Genomic DNA, 13085 nt, shown 5'->3' with positions numbered 1-13085 from the left:
GATGAGTACCAAGATATCTACTTATGTACTTAATTTAATGTAAGTTTGATTATTTTCACCCAATTTTTCATAAATTAGTATAATTTTTTAAAAATTTCATTTGCTATTTTATTTATAAAAATGATGAAGATATGGACATGCAACGCATGCTAATAAAATACAATAATTTTTATTTATCATATTACATTGTCAGAAAGTAAGATTTATTTCATATAAAAAAGAAATAAAAGTACTAAAACCTACATTGAAATCAAAGCCATAACGTGGTGGTGGCAAAACTTAGCATTGAGTTAATGCAGGCACATGTTGCATGCTTCTTTCAAGGAGAAGAGTGGCTGGATAAGGAGAAGATATGGAAGGAGATATATAGAATTTAAATATATTTCTATTTAGTTCGATGAAGAGAGGTAAGAAATTTTAATGAAATAAAAAATGAAAAATTACATTTTCCACAATTATAGTAGTATTTAAAATAAGATGACACTAAATACATGCTTAGTACTTTATTTTGTAAAAAAAAATGACACTAAATAGGTTACTTAAGCCCAAATATGGAACAAATAGTCACTTTCCACCAAATCCCTCCATTTTATTTTACCAAAACATAAAATAATCATTCATTTAAATTGATAAAATGCATTGAAAATAAAACTTAAACATCGTTAAAATTAAAATGATGAATCTGCGAACAAACTCACAATACAAAAGCTAATAGCATAAAATGACAAAATGTCTATAAACGTAACAAAATCAAAGTGACCATAATATCGTCGCCACGTAACGTGTGTTCAACTCTTAGATTGATCAATCTATAATGGATTGAAATCAATGATCTGTCAATCTAAGTCATACAAACATTTGAATAAGACAAAAAAAGTTAAACAACGCTGCACTCAAAACAACATAATCAGGAAAGAGCGTGAAAGGAAAAATCAAATGTATGTGAAAAACACTAAGATAAAAGACAAAAAAATGATGCAAATGAGTGATTTTGAAAGAAGAAAAAAAATATTACCAAGAATCACTACCCTTGTATGGATGAGACAGAATGAATAGAAAAGTTAAGAAAACGAAGTTTTTTTTACTCTCTATTAAATTAGGACCGACTTGTACATTACAAAACCCTTCCAATTTGAAGGGTAGCATTGACTTGGGGACTTTTTTTATAATTTTGTTTTGATAGACTGAGGGAGCCGTGGCTCCTCCCTGTAATTAATATGCCATGCTTTTGACACTGGATTATAATTCTATTTTTTTGGGACGTGTAGGAATCAACTCTTTCTTTATTTATCTTCCCTTAAAAAAAATAAAATCTTTCTTTATTTTGTTTCATGATCCATATAATTTTTTTAGGAATATAGTCATCCACGCGATGCACGAGTTACATTTAAACTGTATATATAAGACACAACACACCAACACACCCACTAGCATTTAGACGGGCATCAAGTTCATTTTCTAATTGCACTAATGGGTATAAATTACGAGCGATAGTTTTTATAAAATTTTGATTAAATTAATTTGATTTTGATTAAAATTATATATATATATATATATATATATATATATATATAGATATAGATATATAAAATAGATATTTTGTACTTTTATATTGTAACACATTATATTTATATTTTGCAATGATACCAACATTATATATAACACATTATACTTATCCTTTTCAATTATATCAACAATATAACAAATATAATATAAATTCTTATATTTTTGAATGACACCAACAAAATAACATTCTTATGGTCAAATTTGCTTAAGGGTATAATTGGAAGGAGAAAAATAAGCCCAAAATAAATAAATAACTATATAAGGACATATACTATGAGAATGACTATTTTATGAGAATTAATGATGAGAATAAATCTCAATCATTTGATTAAAAATGCACGGCTAAGATTAAAACATAACATCAAACCTAACGTGCGCCTCATTCATTCTCATTTTCACTGGTGTTCATCTCCCTCATACGATATTGCAACCTTCATTCACCATTTAATCATTCTATTTATTTTGTATTTCAGAACAAGAAACGTTTACTATCCATGGTTGATTTTCCTGTTCTTCATGCCCATATTTCGCAGATCCGACATTGAACCATGTCAAAATGCACCAATCATTCAATTTATTATAGTTTGTTCATGATGGGATTTTCCTTTCAAAGCTATAATCGATTATTAAAAAACTAATTTTTTTGGCGGTGTCCGGGATTCAAACCTCATACTTTGCATATATTATGAAAAAAGACTTTTTATTTTGACAGGATTGTTGAATTAATTAATTGATGCGAAAATTAAGATTTGAGAGGAGTTTTTGTGTGTTGGCTAGGCCATGAAGAAATTATAGAGTTAGTAGTTTATGAATGAATTCATGTGAACAAATGAAAGCGTGGGTTGGAGAAGATGAATAAGGTTCATGAGAACTGATAGAATAAGGGGAGGCATATGTTTTCTTTAAATTTTACTTTGTAATCTCAACCATCTTTTTTTCTTAATATAATGATTGATAATTATTTTCATCATCATTCTCATAAAATAGTCTTGGTTTTTTTCTCATATAAATAGTCATTCTCATAGTATATATATATGTCCTCTATATATAGATATAGATATGAATTTGTTAACTTAGACCAATCTAAAAACATGAATGCCTAAGTTAGTAAGTGCACATTTTCTTTTGGACAAAAAACTCAACTACCACAATTCTAATTGTTTTTTTTATAGAAAGAAATTTTTGTCAATTGCATTTAATTAATTAAAAAAACTTAAAAGTGGGTCTAAATTAGCAAAGTGGAGCAAATTAACAAATATATTTGTCTTTTTTTTTTGGGTTGTTTAATGTTTGTAATTGTATATTTGAGACATAAATGTGTTCATAACAAAAGTGGATCTAAGTTAACAAAGTTGTGCAAGTTACAAACGCAAATCTCAAGTTATTAATTTTAAATAATAAAGAGGAATGATTTTATGTCCAAATAAAAAGGTTTACACTTGCTAATTAGTTTGACAAGTATATTTTTGTTGAAAGATTAGTTTGACAAGTACATTGTTAGCTTCCTACATATATATATATATATATATATATATATATATATATATTATATAGTTTGACATTTTTTTTAAAATAATAAATTTTTTAAATATGGTCGAGGAATTGAAAACACAAATAAAGCTCTACAAAAATTACTTCAATACTTTCTTTCAAAAAACAAAACCATAATACTTACTAACCGATATTATTATTATTATTATTATTATTATTATTATTATTATTATTATTATTATTATTATTATTATTATTATTATTATTATTATTATTATTATTATTATATTCCCTAAAAAAACTGATGTAATTATTATTGTTTATTTTTAAAATTGAAAAAAAGTATATTTAAATTGTTCAGAATTTTTAAAATTGAAAAATAAGTAAATTTAAATTGGGCAGAAATTTAGATGAATATAAGAAAGACACTTCAAAAGTAACAGATTTTTTTTTTGTGGTGACTGGGGTTTGAACCTCGGACCTTTGCATATTTTATACAAAGATTTAGAATAACTGTATTTTGTCAGTATCATTATAGTAAAAAAAATCTATAATTATACAAAGATGTCAACTCCAAAATTAAACTATTAGAGAACTATTTTTTTGTCGGATCTTTTTCTAGACAAATTAACTTTTAATTAATAACTGTACTTTTGCATGCATGATACCTGTCTTCTTAACTATCTACAAACTTCTTCTACAAGTTTCTTGATCTTTGAATCATGATATCTGATAATTCTAAGAAGTAACTGCATCCATTGTAACAAACTCTAAATACGCTTCTCTTGTTCTCTTCCAATCTGATAGTTATTTGAAATCTGAATGCTTATAAAACTTCAAACATTAAGTCAACCCTAAGATTGATGACAGAATGATATCATAGTCCTATATAGCATAGTATAATACATGCAACAAATGCACATCGTATTTTATCAACACAAATAAACGCATGCACGTTATTGTCTTTCAATGGCTAAGAAAATATAAAAAACACATGCACGTTGTATTTAAATATTATTCACGTGATCCTATACAAGCAATAATTAGCATTTGTCAAAATTTTGGGCCAATTGCTTAATTTTGATATTTTTATCATGGACCTCATGTATGCCTATAAATACTCTTAACATTTGGAAGGAAGAATGCAAGCCCTTCCAATTGTGTTCTCTTGAAGCATTAACTAGTACATAATATATATAATGAGAACTTTTCTTTTATTTGTGTTTGTTTTTGCTAGTCAGATTATTGGTGGATTCAATACAAAGCTACCACCTCCTGCCTATGGAAACTCAATAACCATTCTCAGCATTGATGGAGGTGGTATTAAAGGGATTATTCCCAGTGTAGTTCTTCAACGTTTGGAACAAATTCTTAAGGTCAATGCTACTTATCTATACTTATATGTAAAGATGATGCATGATTATGGTGTGATTTTTTTTCTTTTTTATTTTTATTTTTACTTTTCATCTAAACTATTTTATTCTTTTCATAATATTATTTAAATTATTAATTAAAAAATAGGTTAATTCCATTAAAATAAGAACTAATCTACTACAATAAGAAAAATATTGGACATTATTAAAAAAACTTATTTTAATCTTATTTGTTAAAAATATTTGATCATAATTTATGCAAAATTTGATATCTCTTTTTATATATATACAATTAAGTAATTAAGGACACACAATAGAAAAACAGATAGACAAACACATAAGTGTTTGTATTTCCACTAGTTCATCTAAAACATCAACTCCTTTTTCACATATAACATTGCCTTAATTAATTTTATTTTTTATTTTTGGTTTACCATTTTTTATAAGCATGTGAGGTTCATGATATGAGTGTGTATGCGCGTGTATGGGAGTGTGCCAATCATGTTGCTCGTTTATACAAATTTTAAAATAAGAATAATCATATTACAAATATAAATTAGAGATGGTGCATGTGTACTAATTAAACCGTTAGACTCATATATGTGTGCGCGCGCACACACTTATACACTCTCATGTAATGAAATAATTTTTAGAGTGAGATTCGTGTCACTTAAAATGACATTAGAGTTAGATTAATGATAACAATATAGGGATTGAATTAACCTCTCCTATTTGATAGATTTTTGGATGCACATATGTGCTTGAACCCTCTTATATCTACACTCAACATTGGTCTATTTATTAGCGGTTACCGTATCCTAGAAGAAAGAAATTTCTGAATCATTTTATGAAAAACGAGCTTCCTAAATTATATTAACATTTTCTTCTTTGGCTTATCGTTCAGAATGTGTCAAAAGATGAAAATGCAGCACTGGCAGATTATTTTGATGTGATAGCAGGGACAAGTACTGGAGGACTCATTGCTGCTATGCTTGCTGCTCCTAACGTGAATGATACTTCTCGTCCTGCATTTAATGCTGATCAAATCTTACAATTCTACTTGGACTTTGGTCCTTCCATATTTAACCAAACTTCTGCTATGTAAGCATTTCATAAGAAATAATACAATTGTATTTATATTAGATCATTGTAGTTTTGATGTTTAATTATCTAAATTTTGTAGTGGTTGGGATCATAATTCACGGCGTCCCAAGTTTGATGGCAAGTTCTTACATGATAAAGCACGTGAGATATTGCAAGAAACACGATTGCATGATACATTGACCAATGTTGTAATCCCAACCTTCGACATCCTGAAAGTTCACCCGGTCATTTTCTCAAGCTTTAAGGTCAGTATTATTAGAGACTAGTTAGTTAGTGCCTATATATAGGCTTAAGGTGTTACATTGTAACTAACTTTCTCATTTTGTAATATTACATTTCACTATCAATAGAACAATTCCATAAGCTTTTCTTTCCTTCATCCATGGATACCATGTTTCATAACATGGTATCAGAGCAAGATTGGTATCCACCTTGAATAATATTTACCGCTGCATTTTCTAGAGAAAATCTAATTTTCTCATCTCATTCCTTTCTCATTCATAACTCTGTTTCTCTTTCGTTTTCCAGAGAAAATCCAAAAATAATCTTCTTCAAATTCAGTTCATTTTCTTGTTTTGTTTGATCGATTAGTTTTTTTTTAATCGTACTCCAATTTCTTTCGCGTCATCTTTGTTCGTTCATCCTTCTCAGTTTGTGATTCATCACAATTTCGTTTGTGTTGTCTTTCCAATTTCTAATCTTCAAATTTCTGTTTGATTTCTGCTTCAATTCTTTGTGCGATTCTAGTGTCTTGATTGACCAATATTTCCAGTTTATGAATCTTGCAATTTTGTGATTTAGTTTGTTCTTGTTCTTGTGATCGTAACTCTGATTTAGTTCTACAATTTGGTTTTAATTTTCGACTTCGGTTGATTTCTTCTATGTCCAAGTCTTTTTCGCTGATGTTATGCGATTGCCCTTTCATAATCCTCTTGTGTTTTAGATTCAACTTCATCGTGCATTGAGTTTTTTAGGTTGTGATTTAGTTATTGCAACCTATAACTAGTGTGCTCACAAGGTGTTTGTGGAAATTCCACACTGAAAACATATTGGTGTTTGTTCAGTTTGATAGCAATAGTTCTTGGTTCAACTGACATTGTGGGATTGAGCATAGCCTATTGCTTCCAAAGCTGTTGAAGAAACTCCTCTGCTGAAATCTCTATGTTTGATTTGGCGATACTTTGTTAATGGAATGGCACTGAAGCAAGGATGTTGTGCTCAGAAAACTCTTTATGTGCTAAGTTGTGAATTGTCATGGCTTTGCCTGATATTCGTATTTGGATTGTGTTCATTTCTTCCAGACTTTGGGGTAGATTTTGTTGAAGATGGCTCAAGATCTTGAGATGAAAGTTGCTCGAATTTATTTGTGATGCGTATTCATCTTCACCTTGGGTGCATTATTTAGGAGAGCAAGGATTTATTGTCACTGTCCTCATTTTCAGAGATCTTACATAAGGTTTTGTGGTGAATCTGTTGCTTACTCGTTATCTGTGGTTACATATTATGATAATTTGGAATTGGATAATATTCTATCATGAGAATGAGTGAATGTTGGTTGGTTTTATTCATATATGAAGCATTTCCTTTTAGTTTGTGAATGGTTTGGTGTTTGAAGCATGGGATTGGGTTATTGATTGCTTCTGGATGCATAATTAGGTTGTAATCTACCATGCTGGTTTTGTGGTTGGATCTGCCTATTTTCCAATGGTCTGCAACAGTGCCTACTTCTTGTTATCTTGTGATCTTGATTATGGCATATGGTGAGCTATGAGAATGTTGTTTGTTGCTGCAATGTTGTGTCAGCTTGGTTGTTTGTCCTAGATTTTATTTGGTTATAATTGGTTTTGGCATATTCTTTTCGTTTCCTGAGATTGCACATTCAGATTGGAATTGCTTTTGGTATATACTTCATGCTTCAAGACTTGTCTTGGTTTGGCCTTGATATAGTGGTTTGGTATCGAAGTATGGAATTTGCCTATTGTTTTCTTCTGTTTTGTCCACTCTTGTGACAATTGAAGACCTTTTTCTTTGGATTCTTCCTTAAGCTTTAGTGTTTGAAGCATTGATTTGTTGGCCGATGGCTTGAAGTTGCATCAACATGGATTTGTTTTCTATGGTTTGAAGACATATCACATGGCTATGCATCTCTATTGGCTTGCTTTTGGTTTTTCTTGTCTCGGCTCGGCATCGGAGGGCATCACTTTTATCTTTGGAACCTTGGTCTTGTTGCTTCATGGTACTTTTGGTGTGAAGTTTGTTCAACATATGACCTCCTTCCATTGTTGACTATGACTCTTCCTTGCATTTGTTTTTTTTCTCGTCTCGGCTCGGCATTGAAGGGCATCACTTTTATCTTTGGAACCTTGGTCTTGTATATGACCTCCTTCCATTGTAGACTATGGCCCTTCCTTGCACTTCCTTTTTGGATATCATCATTGATTTTGGATATCCTTGTTCTTCTTGTCTTGTGCTTCTATCTTGAGTTCTTGAGAACTCTTGATGGTTAAGCGTTGTGCCTTAATTGGCTTTGTTGGTATTGGCTTCTACCGGATGGTGGTTAAGCGTTGCTTGGATGCTTATTCCTTCAATTGGTTCAACCTTGAGTTGTGGTTGCTTCTTGTTGGATAAGCACTTGTTTAATGGCTTTGTTTTTTTTAGCCGATGTATTCCCGGCATCTTTCCTTGTATTTTCTCATTTCAAGTTGGAAGTGTTTTGAACAACTTCCAACTTGAGGGGGACTATTAGAGACTAGTTAGTTAGTGCCTATATATAGGCTTAAGGTGTTACATTGTAACTAACTTTCTCATTTTGTAATATTACATTTCACTATCAATAGAACAATTCCATAAGCTTTTCTTTCCTTCATCCATGGATACCATGTTTCATAACATGGTACCATATTAGAAATCGTGGTTGGGCCTAACACAACCCCACAAAACCGGCTTGTGAGGTGAGGATTGCCCCCACTTATAAACAAATTGTCAGGCCAACTCCTAACCGATGTGGGACTCTTAACACACCCCCTCACGCTCAGGATTACACATCTGAAGCGTGAACATAAATGACGGGTGGCCCGATGATAACGGAAACCTGATAACAGGTGGCCCAAAGAATCGTGAAGAGGCTCTGATACCATATTAGAAATCGTGGTTGGGCCTAACACAACCCCACAAAACCGGCTTGTGAGGTGAGGATTGCCCCCACTTATAAACAAATTGTCAGGCCAACTCCTAACCGATGTGGGACTCTTAACAAGTATATTTGCAAAAAGAAATATGTTCTTTTTTTTTTTGAATCGGCAAAATATTATTAACCAACAAGCCCGTGCAAGAAGCACTAATAATCTCGGGTGGGAAAAAAACTTACAAGGGGAAATCGGTTGCCACACAAACTCCGGCTCGAACAAAAACCCCTTAAAAACCACCCAAAAACCAAGGAACAAACCAAAAGAGTAATGACGCAGGCATATACATAAGACAAACCACATGCATACCCCAGCGTCAACACCACTGACAGCCGAAACCTACTAAAGAGCTGCCTAAACACCTGCTAAAAAACCACAGGAACCCAAACCCTTCAACCAAAAACCCACCAAAAAACATCCCAGCAAGCACAAACAATCAGCACGACAGAGAGAGGCCCGCAGAGCTTGAAACAACAGGCTAAAGCGCCTTCCCTGCCATCCTCAAACCAACCCAACAAACAGCGCGCAATGGAGGGAAGAAACAGGACAGCAATCCCAAGACCGGCCAAGACTCACGCAGCCAGAAAGAAGCACAGAATAGCAGCATCAACAGAACTGTCCAGCAAACCAACAGAAGCAAACCTGAAACCTGCAGCAGCAAACAACCGGCCAACAACAACAGCAGACCCCTAAAAATGCAGCAGCCGCAATCCTAACAGCTCCCACCCTGAAAAACAGCACACTACAGCAGCAGAACAGCAGTCAGCCATCCCACCACAGCAGACCTGGACCAGCACAGCAAACAACAAAGGAAAAGAAACCAGGCACCCACAACCAAAGTCAACTAGCGAAGACTGCAGTCTCTAGGATTCCACGACCATTCGTAGAACAAACAGGGATACATATGCACCCTATGCATTGCCCAACGCCAATACAACACCTTAATCTCCTCGGCCAAATCTTCGCTACACCCGATCCCATTATTGAAAATGCTGTTATTCCGAGCCCTCCACAAAACCCAAATCGTTGCATGCCACACCAGCCTCAACACCTTCTTAAGCTTCTTCCTACTCTCCACCCCATTCCAACAGGCCCAGTGGACAAAAAGATTAGGCGGCATCACCATTGGAAAATTCCACCACCTCATCACTCTCCACCACACCCCAACAGCCAGGTCACAATGAAGGAATAAATGCACTGATGTCTCCTCCACTCTCCCGCACCCGACACAAAGAGCAGATGCTTCCACCGGAATCACATTCCTAATCCGAGGGTTGGATTTGGTTGGAATACGATTGAGGAGGGCTTTCCACGAGAACACAATAACCTTCAAAGGAGCCGCACTCTTCCAAATCCCTTCAAACACCATCTTCTCATCCTCCTGCAACCTATCCTCCGCTATGACTAAATCTAACAATTTCTCATAAGTTGATTTCACAGAAAACACCCCATCCTCCGTAAGCTTCCATCGCCACCTATCTTCCTCTCCCGGGTGCCAAACAAAACCCTCCAGCTCTTCTTTCAACATATTAAACAATTGTTCCTCCCATTGAAAGAAATGGCGTCTCCACTCAAACAACCACTCCCCACTACCTCCTACCTCCCTAACACACGCCTCTTGTTGGTTTGAAATGGAATATAATCTAGGATATTTGACTCGAAACAATGATGCCCCTCTCCACGCCACATTCCAAAAACTCGTTGATGAACCATTACCAACCCTCCTAAAAAAACAAATATGTTCTATTTATTTACCATTGTTCATGCAGGTGGAGGAAGTTCCCAGCCTAGATGCAAAATTGTCGGATATAGCCATTGGGACTTCAGCTGCACCAACTCTACTACCACCTCATGGCTTTTGGAATGGTAAAAGGGCATTCAATTTAGTTGATGGAGGTATAGCTGCAGGCAGTCCGGTAAGCACGTATATGTCTTTACCTAATATTTAAGGTCTATATATCCAACACTTATTGTGATCTATGTGAGCTCTAAAATAAGATCGGTATTAATAATATTTTAATTAAATATGCCAGCTAGTATCTTTTTACAAGTACGAGATTTAGAATCACCCACAACTAGTTATGTATTTAATATATCATTAGTCATGTTATGTTACACATGAAGTTTCACGTACGTGATAAAAATTGTATGTAATTCAGGCATTGGTTGCAGTAAGTGAAGTGATACAACAATTGAATGAGAAGAATCCTAATTTCATTCCTGTGAATCCAAACGAACCTACCAGAATCGTGTTGTTGTCATTAGGATGTGGAAGAAACAAGATTCCAGGGACTCTTGCTTCTATTGCAAGTTCCTTCTCGTATAATTATTGGATGCGCAACGTTCTTCCTTTGGATCTTGCTAGTGCTGCTGCAGACATACATGAATATCACCTAGGATCAGTGTTCCCAGACCTCCCTTCTTCACACAACTATTACCTTCGAGTTGAGGTAGATAAATGGTTGCATCTAGAGTTTTTTTTTTTTTTTTTGTTTAAAAAACTGTACTTTTAAAAAAAGATTAGAATTGTTATTTTTTAATTTTTAATTGTTTCATCTAACTTTTTGAGTAATAAGGAATGGTAGCAACACACATTTTAACACACACTCTTTAATTGATTAAAATTCACATGAGTCCCACCAAATTATGTGGGTCCCATATAAATTTTGCAGGTCTCATGTGAATTTTAACTAATCAAAGAGAGTGTGTTGAAAACATTTCTCGCAATGAGGAATTTGTTCTTCACAATTTCTCTTAAAAATTTGAGGAAGAGAAATATCATTATTACTCCCTCCATTTTAAAATGAGAGTTGTTTTAGCAAAAAAAAAAAATTGTTTCAAAATGAATGTCATTTTCAGTTTCTAATACAATAATAACTTTTTATTTACAATTGTACCCTTCAATTAATACTATATACACTACTTCCAAAGTATTGTGTTTTCTTTAACGAAAAACAAGCTAATAGTTGATTAGGATAATTTGGTAAAATAACATCTCTCTTTCTTTTAATTAATGCATTTTTTAATATGTGTGTAAAAACCTTAAACGACATTCATTTTAAAACGAAGGGAGTACTTTAATAATTATAGTAGTACTAACGACCATTTCATAATTGTCCTTTTTGAGGGATTTAAAATATTTTTCTTCATGTTAGAAGAGCAAATCCCTAAAAAATAAAATAAAATAAGAATTAACATCCAAAAAGTATTCTAAAAGTCATTTTCATTTAATTTAAATGATACTTTTATATATATATATATATATATATATATATATATATATAGTACTTTTTATAATTCTAAAATCACTTTTAGTGATGTGAGGATTTTAATGATTATAAGCTGCATTCATTTTGAGAATATAGAGGATACCAAAACAATATAATCAGAAAATCAAGATTATTATTAGTTCTAATAAATTTTTTTTTTTTTATGATTTTATTTTATTTTATCATTTCATTGAATGAAACATGTAACGTCCGGGTATAATGTGCAGGAGTATAACTTGAATCCATTTATTGTCAATGTTACCGAAGAAGGCATGCAAAAACTTGTAAAGGCAGGAGAAGACTTGTTGAAACAACCGGTGAAGATACAAAATGTTACCTCTTTTGTCCCATACGAAAAACCAAGTGAGGGTTCAAACGATGAGGCTCTTAAAAGGTTTGTGCACTCTTGTAACATTTTTATATAGTTATGCATGCTTAATATAGAATTATTCTAGGGTTCGTCATCTCCTAAATAAATATGAAATGCTAATTACGTTATGATTATGATTTATGAAGGTTGGCTGATATTCTTATCAAGGAGAAGGAGCTGCGTTTGAAAATGAAATCGATGGAAAAAAGGGGGCCAACTCCACCCCCTTCCCGTATGGTTGAAATGGAATAATTTCCAAGTGAATATTGCTGCAAAATTAAGTGTTTCTAGTTTGTTTGTTTTCCTGTCAAATGTATTCAGTCTAGATTGTTATTTGTGTGTGGGTGTGATTTTGTACTAGAATAAAGGATTGAGCTGCATTTTGTATTCCTTGTAATACCTTTGCTTATAATAAAGAAGAATTTGGTCCTTTCCGTTATCTTGTGTGCCTTTTATTGAATTGTTCCTTTATTTTTATATTTAAATTAATATTTTTAATAGGCAAATATACATGTGTATCTTCTTATGTGCTTTATGTGCTTTTCGTATGATTCTAAACTAAATTACCCATGAGCATGTCCATTCTTGTTATTGGGAGTCCTACCGAGGAATTGAACATCCAAATGGGTCTAAATAAAGGGGACCCTATATATCCACTTTTGTTTCTTTTGATAGTGGAAGGTTTTAATGGATTGATGTTGAATGTCGTGAATCTTAACTTGTTTAA

At 32.8% G+C, this 13085-nt stretch overlaps 1 protein-coding gene across 1 annotated transcript; it reads left to right on the top strand.

Moving 5' to 3' along the window:
• The first annotated feature begins 4203 nt into the window (after positions 1-4203).
• Positions 4204-12797, top strand: LOC146896356 (patatin-like protein 2). Its single transcript, XM_085732255.1, has 7 exons — positions 4204-4433; positions 5335-5531; positions 5614-5779; positions 10489-10635; positions 10879-11169; positions 12216-12382; positions 12505-12797. Exons 1-7 carry the CDS (start codon positions 4257-4259, stop codon positions 12608-12610), a joined length of 1251 nt encoding a protein of 416 aa, XP_085588381.1. The 5' UTR covers positions 4204-4256; the 3' UTR covers positions 12611-12797.
• The last annotated feature ends 288 nt before the right edge of the window (positions 12798-13085 follow it).

Source organism: Medicago sativa, chromosome 8, assembly GCF_051527215.1.
Source record: "Medicago sativa cultivar Bolivia chromosome 8, Bolivia_mono, whole genome shotgun sequence".
NCBI classification, from domain to species: domain Eukaryota; kingdom Viridiplantae; phylum Streptophyta; class Magnoliopsida; order Fabales; family Fabaceae; genus Medicago; species Medicago sativa.
This window is presented reverse-complemented; position numbering and strand designations above follow the sequence as displayed.